This window comes from Cannabis sativa, chromosome 4 (genome assembly GCF_029168945.1).
Source record: "Cannabis sativa cultivar Pink pepper isolate KNU-18-1 chromosome 4, ASM2916894v1, whole genome shotgun sequence".
Classification (NCBI taxonomy): Eukaryota; Viridiplantae; Streptophyta; class Magnoliopsida; order Rosales; family Cannabaceae; genus Cannabis; species Cannabis sativa.
This window is the reverse complement of record NC_083604.1, coordinates 66,842,673-66,857,999: the sequence shown is the minus strand read 5'-3', so window position 1 is coordinate 66,857,999 and position 15,327 is coordinate 66,842,673. Positions and strand designations below refer to the sequence as shown.

Here is a 15,327-nt window from a genome sequence, read left to right as displayed (position 1 = left end):
AATCCCATTAAAACTCAGTTTTTCCTATGATGGAACATTATTGGTAATACTTTAATGACTAAAGGCTGAACAAACTTTGGCAATTTATAAGGCTGTATATCTTGTTGGCTAAACTAAATAACTTTACCGCACATTATGGTTAAAGTAAGGTAAAATTATATTTTAGACATGGGTCCTGATTCCTCACCACTCACCAGATGGTATACCTTCTTTCTTGACTTTAGGGCTGAAATAGTAAGAGGAAACCCTTTATTAATCATAGGTAACTTATTAAGTCTTCTGGCAAAATGCATAAAAAGGGTGAAAAGGAAAAGGATTCCTCAACAGCTGGCTGTGTGGAGAAAAGTGACACAAGTAATCAGTTGGCCAGTTGCTACTGTTTCACATTCTTTTTGTTTTACTTATTTGGTATGAACACATTGGTGGAAGTTACAAAAAACAGCCAATCAACTACAGCTCGCATTCTTGGTTGGATGTGGTGTGGACTAACTTGGCTAGTTAACCATGTAAATCCAATTGCCGAATTTGACAATAGAGTATGGTATATCTCAAATAACATCCACACAGATGGGAACAAAAAAAAAACAACAAACACATCTTGTGAGAACCACTGCTTTATGTATATCATCATCACAACCGTGTTGGTGTTTCAGTATAACAATTACAGACAAATAAGTGTAGTTTCAAACAAATAACACATTGATTAGTAGTAGTCTAATAATAATACATCCATCCCATAAGAATCTAGAAGTACCTGTCTAGTTCTATGACTCAGAAAAACAGGACTATTCTCTTCTTATTTATCAAACAGTACAAACAACAAACAGTAGTTGTGATAAACAAATTTGAGACACAGGGAAGCCTCCTCTTCTCCTAAGCCAACTTCAATATCACATTATATTATATATCTATTTATCTTCTTAGGCTTGGCACATGCAATCAGGAGCAGGATATGTGTAAATGGATTGTTTGGGCTTCCTAAATCTGATCTCCCCTTGTCTGTTTTGGTGCCCTTCTATCACTGATTGCTGAAATTCAGACCAACTAATGCTTTTGTTCTGGAATAGCTGACCCATTAATGCCATGTTTGGCCTAATGGTCTTTAGGTTGTTGAAAGTACGATGTCCCACCTGTTGACAAAATTAAAACTAAGTACCATTGATTCATAAAGCATCATGTTAACTCACTTACATGGCAGAATTTCATAATGACTTTCTTGTCCATCTGTTTTTGATTAATAGATTCGGTTTATTACTAACACTAGACTATACAATCCGAAAATAGGAAGTCAAAAGATTAATAAGAAATTTCTGTGTGGGAGCACATTACAAGTACTCACCATGGCATTGTGCATATTTCCAGGAGAAGCAGAAATAAATATGTCACTGTGCATGCTAACATAGTAGTCCACAGCAGCTAGCAAAGATGCCTTTCCTTGAATCTGTGCCCGTTCTTCCCAAGAAGCAAGGCTCTTCTTGTCTTCCATTAGTGGGAACAATGCTCGTAAAGTTGAAATTCTAGCTTCCCCACCGTATACCTAAACAAGCCAATTTCACAAATTAAGAACCCTGGGAAACTGGAGCATGAATTTGTGTCCATAAAATGATTAGTTGCCAACCAAAAAGCCACAAGGACTAAATAGAACTTAATTCCAACCTTGTGGGAAGCAAGATATAAACGAGTATTATTGTCGAATCCCAAAGCAGCTAGAAGCAATCCAATCTCTTCTGGAGTCAAAGGGCAACGACCCTGATTCCTCAACTCCTCATCAGTGAATTGGGAATTAAGGACTCTTCCTTGCCATATAGTTTGTCGGTATTTCGCGAGAGCAAGTTTTTCAGCTTTCCCCCCACCAAAATCACAGGCTGAATGAGCTGCCATGTCCTGTAGAATAACAATATCAGGGACAGAGATAGGGAAAGAGACCATCAGCAGCAGATATGCTTCGGACATTCTTTAAACTTGAATATATGATTAATACATAGTACTACCTAAATGACTGAAATTAAATGTTTGTAAATAAATGCTAGAAACCATGAAGTCTACAAGCTAGTATATCCATTCCAAAACAGGGGTGTACCTTATCAAACCGAAGGTGCAACACAACAAATTTCCCTGCCTGGCGTTTATCATTAGCATCAGTGGTCTCTCGAAGGTTATTGGTTCCCAGTGCAGATCTTGTGTCAGAAGGATATCGAAGTCTGTTTACAAGAGCATCTCCGAGTGCTCTAACATGAGGAACAAAAGCTAATGCTTGAAAGTTGACTTTACAGCGTAACCGTTGAATGTCCATAGGCAAATTGTCAAATGCCAGACGGTGAGAGAATGGAGAAATTGCAGCTATCCCATACCTAAAAAAGATTCAACATACTGGAACTTTTAGCCATTAATCAGCATTGAGTTGAAAAAGTTACATATGCGCAAAAACTCAATTCATTTACAACATTAACCAACAGGTTTATAGCTACTGACATCTCTAGTATGGGTGACACATTCTCCAGATACCAGTTCGCCGAAGCATGAACTGGTGCTGTTTTGATTCTCGTTGCTCGGATGGCTGTTGCATAGTATTCCCTTGTGCTCCAGGCAAAGTCAGAAGGCAACTCTTTAACTATGGAAATATCATCTTTTAACACATCAATAAAGTGGTCCACATCAAATATGTCACTGAAGTAGCTGGTAGGAAAAAAAAAAGGTATTTAATTCAGATTGGTCTTCCACGCAAAATCATAAAAAATGAAGAACTCATAACAAAAATGAAACAATTTTTGGGCTCTGCAAGTACCTTGCATCCCGCCAAACTGGATTCACTTCTAGATATGGAATTACGAGAGTTGCATTCAGTATTTTGGCAACAGCTACTGCGTCACATATCTACAAACAGAGTATTAGCACTTGATTATATATGTCAACGAAAATCATATTGAAGAACATCTGTAACCTTAAATACCTACCCCCATTCTTTGTTGGTTCAATCCTCCGTCAAGAAAGACCTGAATAAATCCTGTGGATGTCTCTGGTAATGCTACAATTGCCAAAACACACCAATATCAATAATAATAAAAAAAGATAATAGTTCAACGATCTTATATCTCATGTCAAAGAATAATTCAAAAGATGTATATTGTAGAATCCAATTTTTCTAATCACTCACAAGGAACACTTGAAGATTCGACACATGGCTTCCACCCTTGATTGGCTAGTGGAGTCCAGAGGTCTGATCGCTGTAGGCTCGACTGCAAGAATAAAAAACCAAATTTAGAAACTTATGTACTTACTCATAACAGGATCAAACTATCTAGCAGTCAAATCCTTACCGTTTCAGTTTGCAAAGCACTCTTCAGTAGCTTTGCGTGCCTCGGTTTAGGAGCATTCCATTCCTGAAAACTCATTCATTAGCATTTGTATAAGTACATAACAATTTGATTTTCGATAAACTACAACTTTTAGTAGCAGACTAAGATACCCCTCAATTCATAGTACTGTTAAAATTAATACATGGAAATGGTGTAAAAAAAATGATAAACGTTTCAATCAATGTGATGTTACCAAGAAAATCATAGAATGGTGCTATAAAGTTTCTAGAACAAAGGGTGATCCTCCGTGATACCATATCACATAATCACTTCCCCTTCTTTTTGCATGAAACTTCAGTGTATGCTATCCATCCGTGACCACTTTCCATGTGTGTCACAGATTAAAAGAGTTAGATATACATGATAAAGACCAAATACGACCTATAATCCATGAAGTATTTTCACATGTGAACACAATAACCTAATGATCCTCAATCCATTGCTCACTTTTTTTTCTTCCTTTTCACACACAAAGTTACACAAGTTTTGAGAACTATATTACCAAATCTATTAATTGAATTTTTACTAGAGCTACTTGGATACTGCAGGATAACTCCTATGAATGACCACCTTTGAATTCTTCTCTAACTGCCCTCCAACGAAAAGGAAAAATCATAACAGTGGCAGGGTAGTTACTTGTCATCCAATGAATAGTTCCGCAGCCTTTAGTCAGTTTTGATTGGGGAAAGAGGAATGAAGAACACAATCAAATACAAACAAAACAAAACAAAAAAAAGCCTTTGCAATCATCTCCCACAATTATAGTTTTGTTTTGTTTCCAACCATTAATGAAGGAACTAAAATTAATAAAGCAAAAACCCTTCATCCAAAACCATTGCAAAAGAACACTCACATTATAGAAACAGAGACAAAAATGTCCACTTTATAGGAAAAACAAACAATTAAGAGGGAAAAAAAGAAACCCTTTTTTCGCAATATGAAAATAGAAACTACAAAAATCAACAAAGCAAAAAAGAGCATACCGCGAAGGCGGAAGGGGACGCATGGCTCAATGGGGAGAACAAACTGGGAAACCAAATGGGAAAAAGAAGCACTAAAAGTCCAGCCATGGCTCCAGCTCTATGACTATGATGAATGTGGTGATGAAACCTCGTCATCCCACAAAAAGGATTGGGTGGCTCAGACACTCAATCTCAGCCTTAGCCTCAAGATCTAAACTGAGAGGTGGGTTTTGGTCAGAAAGCGAAGACCTTTAGACCCAATATGAAGAAGAAGAAGAAGAAGAAGAAAGAAAGAAAGAAAGAAAGAAAACACAGCTAGCAAAAGAAGTAAAGACAGGCAGCCATCATTAATGGTAGAGAGATAGAGTGAGAAAGAGATAGAAAGGAGGAGAGAGAGAGAGAGAGAGAGAGAGAGAGAGAGAGAGAGAGAGATAGAGAGTACAAGAAAGAAAGAGCAAAGCTCATATAGAGTGACACCTGGTCACTTTCCACCACATAAAAATTATAGAAGAGCGTGTCCTTTTCAGAAGGGGCCTCATGGATAAAAGTATTTTCTTTAAGATTTTTTGTCCGTTAACACTTACAAAAATGCAATTGCTCTATGCCTTTGGGTTCATGTGAAAGTTTAACAACATAGTAAAAATAAAACAAAGCGACAGAAACAGGCCATTGGAGTCTACACCCCTATATCTCTATATCAATCTACTTCTACAGTACTTTCTCAATAATGGGTTGTATGAGTTTCGCAGATTGGACCGTTGGAGTTGATCACTATACACTTCTGTTCTTTATTATTGCATTTCCATTCACCGACACAATAGTATCTTCTTTAATTTAGGAAAAAATATAAATAAAAAGGCCTCTTCTTTTTAATTATTAATTATGTATCTATCAAAGTTCTTACTTTGCATGAGTGAATTGAGTATGGTGGTTGAGATATGGGCTATGGGGGGCTCCAGTCAGTGTCTGCTATTTCTGTCTAAATTAGGCCAACCTTATTTGAGCTGGATTTATTTTATTTCCATTAATTATTATTTCTTATTTTGTTGTATATATTCAACCAAAATAATTTGTATATATACATTGAAAAATAAAATGTAATGTATTTTGTTTTATTGTGGCTACTATATATTTTCCCTTTGATTTTTTTTAGTAGATGAGAAAACATCTCGGGTCTAAAGATCTAATTTTGGATTCCCTAATTTGATAATTGAGAGAATAGATTTTGATTTGGTTCATTATTGTTATTTATTTATTACAAAAAAATGATCAATCCTTTTCACATTAACATAACTATGCACCGAGTTTTATTATGCATGGTAATATATTTGTATTTTTTTTCTGTCAAAAATATATATTTATGGTGTTATACTATACAACCATATTAAACATATCCTTCCATATGCGTTGGAAAAAAATACCAACTTTTACTTTGGCACACTTAAAAGAACAACTCTCCATTATCACTATAAATTATAATATGTATGACTATAGTAACTGTTAGCGTAGTAGTATAGAACACAAGAAGAAAAAAATAAAAAGACACTCACAAAAGTTGGGAATTTGCTTCTGTTTGTAGCATAAACAAAAAATTTCCCTCCCAATCAATAAAGATGGATAAATTAGTTTCTATTTGTTCTATATTTTTTATTTTCTTATAAAATTCTATTGCCGTATCTAGCATAGTGAGTTCACATGCTAATTATGTTTATTATATATTTCACTGTGTATATACATGTATTACTATATTATAATCACATCAAAAGTACTGTACAATAACATATATTTGATGGAATTTTATAATACAATACTCAAAAGAAAATACACCCTATGATAATAAACTTTTGATTGATAGTGTATACTATAACTGAGATGTAAAATAATTCATTAAAACCCACGTGTCAAGCAACAGCAATAATAATAGGGAAGGAAAAAATTAATATAGTGATATAAAATTAGGTAAATACTATTTTGGACTATTTCGCAAAAGTTACTGATTATACCATTTGTTTTGTTAAATGACAAAATAAACATTGTATTTTCTAAAATAGTAAAAGTAGAACTATGAGCTTAATTTTCGATAACTTTTCTTTTAATATAACCAACTTGAAGACAATTCTTACTACGAACAGATACAGAAAATACACATAATTTTGTCATGACACTTTTAAATCAAATTATAATTAAATTTTATTATGATAAAAAATTAATTTAAGGTTCTATTTGTACTATTTTAAAAAATGCAGGGTCTATTTTATCATTTAACAAAATAGATAGTCTAATTAATAATTTTTATAAAACATAAAGTCTAAAATAGTATTTACTTTATAAAAAAATTGGTTTTTTACTTTCTTTAATTTCAGCAAGTGATAAAAAAAAAGTGTTAATATCACTACTCGTACAAATAATGGAAAAAACCCAAAGCAAACCCTTTTTTTTCAGGTATATGGTTGCTACTATAACTGGCAAAGTAACATTTATGATATAATGAATTTTTATTAATTTCTCAAAACAAAATATGGTCTAGTACAAAACTGAAACCTTGTAATTTGTTACTGAAAGTTCTTCATTTGATCAAACCAATTAATATATATAATTAATAGTAATATTATCCCAGTATTGGTAAGAGGATTTTTTTTAATGGTAAGAGAAAGATGGGGCCTGGGGGTGGGGGGCATATAATTGGATACTTATGCATTAGTTAGAAAAGAAATATTTGGCATATAGTGATGAGATTCTTCTTCATCAACTCTCTTTTTTTCAGTGCCTTTCTTAATCAGAATTCCATAATCCATAGAATATTTACTTGTACGTATTAAATAATGGTTCTCTACATTCTATTATTGACCTCACTGTAGTATAGTGAGTCTCCATCTGTTATATCTACTACTTTTATTAACCCTATTTATATGAGTAGCTGTGCTAAAAATCTCAAATAAATTATATTTTTGGAGGTTGGTTTACTCTCATGACATTGAAAAGTTGGTTAGGATCATATGAATATATATAATGAGAGACTTTACATACTAATTACACTGCCAGCTCAAGATCTCAAAGGTTTATTATAAGCTATTTTGAGGTTGGCGTAGTCAACTAAATATTCCATATTATTAAATAACTAGAGAATAAAGCCGCGCGAAGCGATCCTAGTTTTGTAAAATTTATTTTACAAATTAAGTGATATAATGTAAAATATAATATTTTGATAAATATAAACTTATATATAAACATAAATATATCTTTATTTTTATAAATAGATATATACTTACATATTTTTAAGCAGTGGAGAAATATACATACTCGAGATTTTTTTTAGATTTTTTTTATACTATTTCAATTTTCATTATTATAATAGTATCAATATACTAATCACAATTTTAATTTTATTATTATTTCTTTTTCTTGTTGTTATTAATTTTTTTTTTTAAAAAAAATAAGAAGAATTATCCCATATATTAATTTTTAACATTTTCTTTTTCAAATTTACGGTTTAGATTGCTCTGGTGATTTCTCCGATGGTTTCTATATGGGTTGTTATACGGATTTTAGTTGCGATTTTAGTTGCTCCGTTAGTTGCTATAGGAATTTCTGTGTGAAATTCCGTAAAAATACAAAAATAAATTATTTTGAAGTGTAAAAATAAAAACAAAAAAAAAACTCCAAAAAATAAAAAGATGTAACATGTAAATACTAACAAATATATATTTATATTTTTTAATAGAATACTAATAACTATTAATTGTAAAAGTAATTATATTTTTTTTTTCTTAAATTCCGGTTAGTTGCCTTTCATTTTGACTACTACAAAAGAAAAATAATATTAAAAGGAGAAACTATATATTAGATTATAAAAAAAAATGTCCAACTTATTTGAAAAGTTAAACATAATTAATCCATACGAGAATATATAAAAATTCTATATGTAAAAATATTATTATATTATCTTTATTTTTATTTCAACACATTTGTTTAATAATTTTTTTAACAAATAATTAAGATAATTATATGAATTACTTTGGCATGATATTTATAAATATTACTTCATTATATAATAATGAGTAAATGATACACTTCTTTTACTGAAAAAAAAACAAAAAAATAAAAATAAATAATAATAAATTATATTAAAATAACAAAACTTTTATTTCAATATATCCTTTATAAAAAAAAAATGAACAGAAGAAACATAATTCTTTCTATGTGAAACACAATCTCATCATTATTATTATGATCAAAATTATTATTATTATTATTATTATTATTTTGAAAAAAAAATATTATTATTAAAAAATTTGTTGATTAAGTATTAAATTAATAAGGTAAATTTAAAAAAGAAATATTACTAAAAAGAAGAGTTTAATACTATAAACAAAATTTACACTAATCTTCCAAAAAAAAAAAAAAATTACATTAATCCAAATTCAAATAATAAAAGAATAGTGTAATTATAATGGTTTTACACCTTAATAATAATAATAATAATAATAATAATAGTTGATGATATTCAAACATGAATCTATTCGATTGATACGAATATATATATGTATTTTCAGCGAATTCTAATTGTCAAAGTCTTATGCAAAAAAAGTAATATTATATTTATGAAGTAATATTAAAAATTTTAGAGAAAAAAAAAAAGAAAAAAGTTGGGTAATCTAAATTCTAAATTATATATAAATATATGTATATATGGAGACAAAATTTTTTTACTGTATTTTGAAAGCTAATCAAATTTTAATAACCAGCTAAATAATTATATATAAATATGTAATCAAGAAAAGATTATTAAAAATGAAAATAGTAGAAAAGAAGCTTAATTATATTATATAATTATATATGGTGGAAGAACTTACTGTGTATTCTTAAAGCAAAACAGAATATTATTCTTCTGAACTAAAACAAATTGGATTTCATGTTCTAGATATATACTCCAACTTAGATGCTTGGCTGAAATACTTACCTATATATATGTGTATTTTTTTGAAAACTAAATCGATAAAACATTCAAAGAGTCAAAATTTTTATTTATTTCATATTTTCAGTTATTTTTTGGAACTTTTGATGTGTCCTTATTAATTATATTAAATATTCAAGAGAACGTAAATACTCTTAAAAAAAGATATATACTTAATTATCAATTATTATTCATTACATTAAAACTGAAAAGTCATTCTCTCAACCACAAAAAACTGAAAAGCCATTAGATTATTAAGTGAAAAGAATAATTAAAATTAAACAAATGATAAAAATTGAAATAATAGAGAATAGCTAAGAAAACTCATATAGGATGCCAACTCAATCTCTTAAAACTCTCCTATATATTGATTTAATTTAATTTTTTTGTTTCAAAACATTATAATATCACCTATAATTGATGGGATATTTCTATGTACTAAGATTATGAAAGAAGTTCGCTAAATTAAATAAAGTGAGATTAATGTAAAAAGACTTTTAAGCTGAGAGAGTTTTGTAAAAACAACACACTGAATTATCATTAAAATGCTTGATTAATCTAAAATGATCAAGTGCCTTTATTTATAGAATAAGAGCTCGTTTGGAACGTCATATTATGTCGTATTGTATTGTATTATATTGAATTGGATTATATAGCATATTTTTATGTAATACTATGTTAAACTTTAATTTATACTAAAATATTATATATTTAGGTGCCCATAAAAGTTAATACCACATATAGTTTTACATAAAATACAATTTAATATAATACTATACAATACAATACGGTGTAATACAATGTACCAAACGAACCCTAAAAAATATAAAAGAATTAGTTACAGTCGGTAATCAACAAGAACGTTAATAATCTAACTAATTAAATAGTATAGCCAACTCTAATTGACTTAACTAACGATTTATTAGTTAATATTAGCTAATATTCCCACCTCAAACGAAAGGGAGTAGGATTGACTTTGAGTTTGGATTTAAGGTATTGTAATCAGTCAGTAGAGAGGGCCTTAGTGAGTAAATCAACAACTTGATCAACAGATGGCACATAATGAACATGAAGTTGATTTGCAATGATCTGATCCCTGACACAGTGCATATTAATTTTGATATGCTTACACCGAGCATGAAAAACAAGGTTAGTTACAAGAGCAGCAACTCCCTGATTATCAACCCATAAGATTGGTGGTCTGTGCAGTTGTACTTGAAGTTCAGAAAAAAGGGAGACAAACCACTTTATTTAGAGTCATCATTCGCTAATTAAGGCTCGAAGTTCACTTTTGGTACTGGGTTGTGCAACAATTGGCTGCTTTTTGGCAGACCAAGATATCAGATTATCTCCAAGGAACATGGCATAACCCCCAGTTAATAATGTATCATCAGGGTAGCTGGCCCAATTAACATCAGAGTAACCATATAGGGAGAGAAAAGGTGTTGGTTTGAGGAGACTGCCTTCAATAATTGTGCCTTTGAAATATCTCATTAACCGCTCAGGTGCCTCCCAATGAGTTGTAGTAGGAGCATGTATGAATTGACTATGTCTGTTGATTGTAAAAGCTACATCTAGCTTGGTGAGAGTGAGGTATTGCAAGGCTCCAATGGTGCTACAAAAGAGATGCATATTAGGAAAATGGTCACCTTATGTGAGAGAGAGTTTGTGAGCTGAGCTTCTTGGACTTGAGCTGGGTTTGACACCTTCCAAATGGAGCTTAACCAATAAGTTTGTAATGTATTTTGTTTGAGACAAGTACATACCAATAGAATTTTGAACAATCTCCACACCAAGGAAGTAATGGATAGGGACAAGATCTTTTAGTGAGAAGTGGGCATTGAGATCCTTAATCAGTTGTTGTATGAGAGCTTTATTTGGACTTGTGAGGAGAAAGTCATCAACATACACCAATAACAAGATGAGTGTTGGTCCTGAACTAAAAATAAATAATGAGGTGTCTAATTTGGATTGTGTGAATCCCAATGCAGAAGTATTTGTTTCAACTTGTCATTCCAAGCTCTAGGGATTGCTTAAGCCCATAGAGAGCTTTGTTCAGTTTGCAAACATGGGTAAGCTTAGTTGGATCAACAAATCCAGCTGGTTTTTGCATGTACACAAGTTCATTTAGAGTTCCATGCAGAAAAGTATTGCTCACATCAAGTTAAGTAACTTCCCAATCATAAGAGACGACAAGAGTGAGCACAGTTCTAACTGTGGCAGGATTGACCACATGGCTAAAGGTGTCCTCAAAATCAATGTCAAGTGTTTGTAGAAAACCTTTTGCAATAAGTTTGGATTTAAATCTATCAATTGTACCATCTTCTTTCAGTTTGATCTTGTGCATCCTTTTGTTGGTTAGCACCTGCATTCCTGGGGCGTAAGGGACCAATGTCCATGTATATTGTTTCTTCAAGGAAATATATTCATCATTCATAGAGGCATACCATTTAGGGTCACTAAGGGCTGCCTTTGTGGAAATTAGTTCAGTTGGGAGCAAGGAAGACGACAATTGATATTTGGTGGCCATAAAGACCTTAGATTTGTGGATGCCCCTTTAAGATCTAGTTGTCATGGGATGTGTATGAATTAGAGGCTGAGAAAATGTGTCACAACAAGGGGAATCCTGTTGGGAAGTATCAGTAGTGGCAATAGCCTCAATAACTGTAGTAGTATGGCTGACATGAGACAGGGAGGAGCTAGGAGACTATGGTGATTGTGTTGCATCACCAGACACCTCAAGAACTTTGGTGTTATAAAAGTCAATTTGCTCAGTAGTTTCATGGACAGAAGCACTAGACACAACAAAAGCATCTATGTTAGAATATTGTTGGACCATGTTAGGTGAAAACTAAGCTGAAGGTAAGGAGTTGGAAGGATTGGGAAGTACCTAATCTGTAGCATTTGGTGTAAGAAATGAGAATTGATGCTCGTTAAATACTACATTTCTTGCAATGTATTTTCTGCCAGTAGTGCTTTCACAGACATAGCCTTTGTGGTTTGGTGAGTAACCCAAAAATCTACATGGTTTTGATCTGAAACTGATTTTGTGAGAATAGTATGACCTCATATGAGGGAAGTAGATGCAACCAAAAGGCTTGAGAAATTGATAGTTAGGCATTTGTTAAAGAGGCATTGATAAGGGCTAATGTTTTCAAGGACTCTAGTAGGCATGCTATGTTAGAAATAATAAAGAAATTACAATGGAAGAATAAAATAAGATGAATAAAAGACTAAGACAATTACAACTCTAAACAAAATATTACAAGGACAATATATTAAATAAAGAGTTACAATCCCAAAGCACAAAATACAAATAAAAGAAAAGAGTTGCAACTCAAAACTCAAAGATACAAGTAAATGTAAATTATATAAAAGCATATATATAATAGTGTATATATATGATATATAAAAGCATATATATAATAGTGTATATATATATGATATATAAAAGCATATATATAATAGTGTATATATATATGATATAGAATATATATATATAATAGATGATATATAGTAGAAATATAAAGAGTGTATATATAGTATGTATATATAATATATATAATACTATATAGTCAAAATATAAATATATGATAGGATATATATAGGAGTGTTTAGGGGAGAATAAGAGAACAATATAAAACTTGAGAATAGAACAAAATAAGAAAGAAGAACAAACACCCAAAGTGGAGATGGGGATCACCAAAAGCTTGAACAAAGTTTCTACACCTTTGTCCAAGAAGATCATTTCCCCCTCTATGAAACACTTAGGGCTTTGTGGAAATACTTCTAGGAATTATCAAGTCTTAGAACTCTCTAGCTTTGTGTTTGAAAGATAGAAGAGAAGAGTGTGTCTCAAAGGGTGAACCAATGCCTCTATTTATAGTGTTTAGGATCACAAACTTTGAAATTCAAACATCACACACCCAATGGCTGTTACCATTTCTTAATGGGGTGTGAATGGGATTAAATGGGTGATTTGGAGGTAATGGGAGTTGTTAAAAGCCATCCCAATAGCAAAAAACATTTTACTATTAATGCTGAAAAAATAGTAACTAGTTACTAGTTACTAAATTTTTCAGCTTTTGCAAATAACACTCCAACCTATTCCAAACCATTCCCACTTTATTTTATATCACTTATACACATTATAAATGATAAAATTCAATCCCCAACAACTATATTTGAATTATAGTTTTTGAATTTCAAAAATTAAGTTGTGTAACCACTCTTTACACACTAATTAGTGATCATGTGGAAGTTACAAAATATTAACTCCACCTCTTATATGTTACAGCTATATGTAACTCCCAATCACATAATATTGTGATTATTACATGCATATAATTCTCAATTATATTATATGTAATAATATATATAACATATCACAATTTTAATCTTAAACATTATATTATATAATAAATAATATAACATTCCCCCACTAGATTAAAATTTGTGATACCTCATTGTAACACTTTATTTAATCAATCAAATATCTCATATATCCCCCACTTTGATTGAATAAATCAACACTCTCTGTATAGTCCTTGCTTAAGTGCATAAAGTTAAGTGTTTTTTAACTTGAACTTAACCATAGTGTAATCATCACAAATTTTATTGAAAATTTGGTTGACAAAGCATTGAACCAACTTTTCTTTATAATAAAATGGTAATGACACACACACCTTTGCTAGGTTCACCCAAGACCTCATGTCTCGCTTTGCACCGTTAATGGCCTTGTGCACATTCCATTCATTGACCTTGTTGAGAAAATATACTCCCTATTTCTCATTTAGGGCGGCACCACCCTTAGGTCAATATAGGTAGAATTCTTACAGTATTTGTTACCAAAATACTTGTTTTCCAAACTGAATTATATTAAAGACTTTTGAAAAGTCTAACCCTCAAATTGGTAACTCACTAAGTACTTCACAACTTTATAGGATGGGACATATAGTACTTATCACATTTGTTCACACATTGATTTGTTCTTACTTATTGAACCTAACACTAGTAAAGTTACTAGTATTAAGATAGGTTACCCTCAATTGTGAACCGATTTACGGAGTCTTAGTCCCATCCCTTTAGAAGTCTTTTCCACTAAATCTCTAGTTAGTGGCTTTGTAAACGGATCCGCCAAGTTTTCACTTGATCTCACATAGGATATTGAGATGACTCCTCTTTGAATCAACTCACTTATATATCCATATCTTAGACTAATATGTCTAGACTTCCCATTATATACTCCACTATATGCTCTAGCCAATGTTGCTTGGCTATATTGTAGATACATCCTCTTTAATAATTGGAATCTCAATTAAGAGATCTCTTAACCATTCAGCCTCTTTTCCAGTGGCAGATAGAGCTATAAACTCCGCTTCCATTGTGGAATGAGAAATGCAAGTTTGTTTCTTGGACCCCCAAGAAACTGCCCCTCCACCTAGGGTAAATACCCAACCAGTTGTGGACAAATTATCCCAAGGTTTGCTATCCAACTTGCATCAGTATATCCTTCTAAAATTGAAGAAAATTTGGAGTAGTGAAGGCATAGGTTTTTGGTTTCCTTTAGATAACCCAAAACTCTCCCTATTGCCTTCCAATGATCCACACTTGGATTACTAGTAAACCTACTAAGTTTACTCACCGCAAATGATATATCGGGCCTTGTACATTGGGCAGCGTACATAAAGCTCCCTATAACACTTGCTTACTCCAACTGAGCCACTGCTCTACCACTATTTTTAACTAGTGGTTTACTATGATCGAATGGTGTGTTGGCCTCTTTAGCCTTTAGATGGCTAAACTTATTCAACACTTTCTGAATATACTGTGCTTGCCCTAAAGCAAAATCCCCACTATGCCTTGTAACTTTGTTACCCAAAATAGTATCCACTTCTCCCAAGGTCTTTCATTTTAAAGGTTGAAGAAAGAAACCTCTTAGTTTCTTCTATTCCTTTCATGTTATCACTAAGGATTAACATGTCATCCACATATAAGCAAAAAATTATCACATAATTTTTACAAGTTTTTTTATACAAACACTTGTCTCCATTGT

General features: G+C 31.5%; 2 protein-coding genes across 2 annotated transcripts; both read right to left on the bottom strand.

Annotated features, from left to right (window-relative positions):
- Nucleotides 1-598: 598 nt before the first annotated feature.
- On the bottom strand, nt 599-4,914 carry LOC115714864 (O-fucosyltransferase 31). The gene is made up of 10 exons (XM_030643628.2): nt 4,340-4,914; nt 3,318-3,380; nt 3,155-3,236; nt 2,955-3,025; nt 2,786-2,874; nt 2,473-2,676; nt 2,081-2,351; nt 1,657-1,884; nt 1,340-1,537; nt 599-1,130 (listed from the first exon to the last, which is right to left on the bottom strand). Exons 1-10 carry the CDS (start codon nt 4,472-4,474, stop codon nt 921-923), a joined length of 1,551 nt encoding a protein of 516 aa, XP_030499488.2. The 5' UTR covers nt 4,475-4,914; the 3' UTR covers nt 599-920.
- Nucleotides 4,915-11,436: 6,522 nt separating this feature from the next.
- LOC133037089 (uncharacterized mitochondrial protein AtMg00820-like) lies at nt 11,437-11,802 on the bottom strand. The gene has a single exon (XM_061113904.1). The coding sequence runs from the start codon at nt 11,800-11,802 to the stop codon at nt 11,437-11,439; it is 366 nt and encodes a 121-aa protein (XP_060969887.1).
- Between the last annotated feature and the right edge of the window lie 3,525 nt (nt 11,803-15,327).

Excerpts from the sequence above, each read along its gene's own strand:
- LOC115714864 (XM_030643628.2), bottom strand. The coding sequence starts at position 4,474 with ATGACGAGGTTTCATCACCACATTCATCATAGTCATAGAGCTGGAGCC. Across the intron at positions 3,237-3,317 it reads GTGCTTTGCAAACTGAAACG|TCGAGCCTACAGCGATCAGA; the intron begins GTAAGGATTTGA and ends TTATTCTTGCAG. Across the intron at positions 1,885-2,080 it reads TGCACCTTCGGTTTGATAAG|GACATGGCAGCTCATTCAGC; the intron begins GTACACCCCTGT and ends GTTATTCTACAG.
- LOC133037089 (XM_061113904.1), bottom strand. The coding sequence starts at position 11,802 with ATGGCCACCAAATATCAATTGTCGTCTTCCTTGCTCCCAACTGAACTA.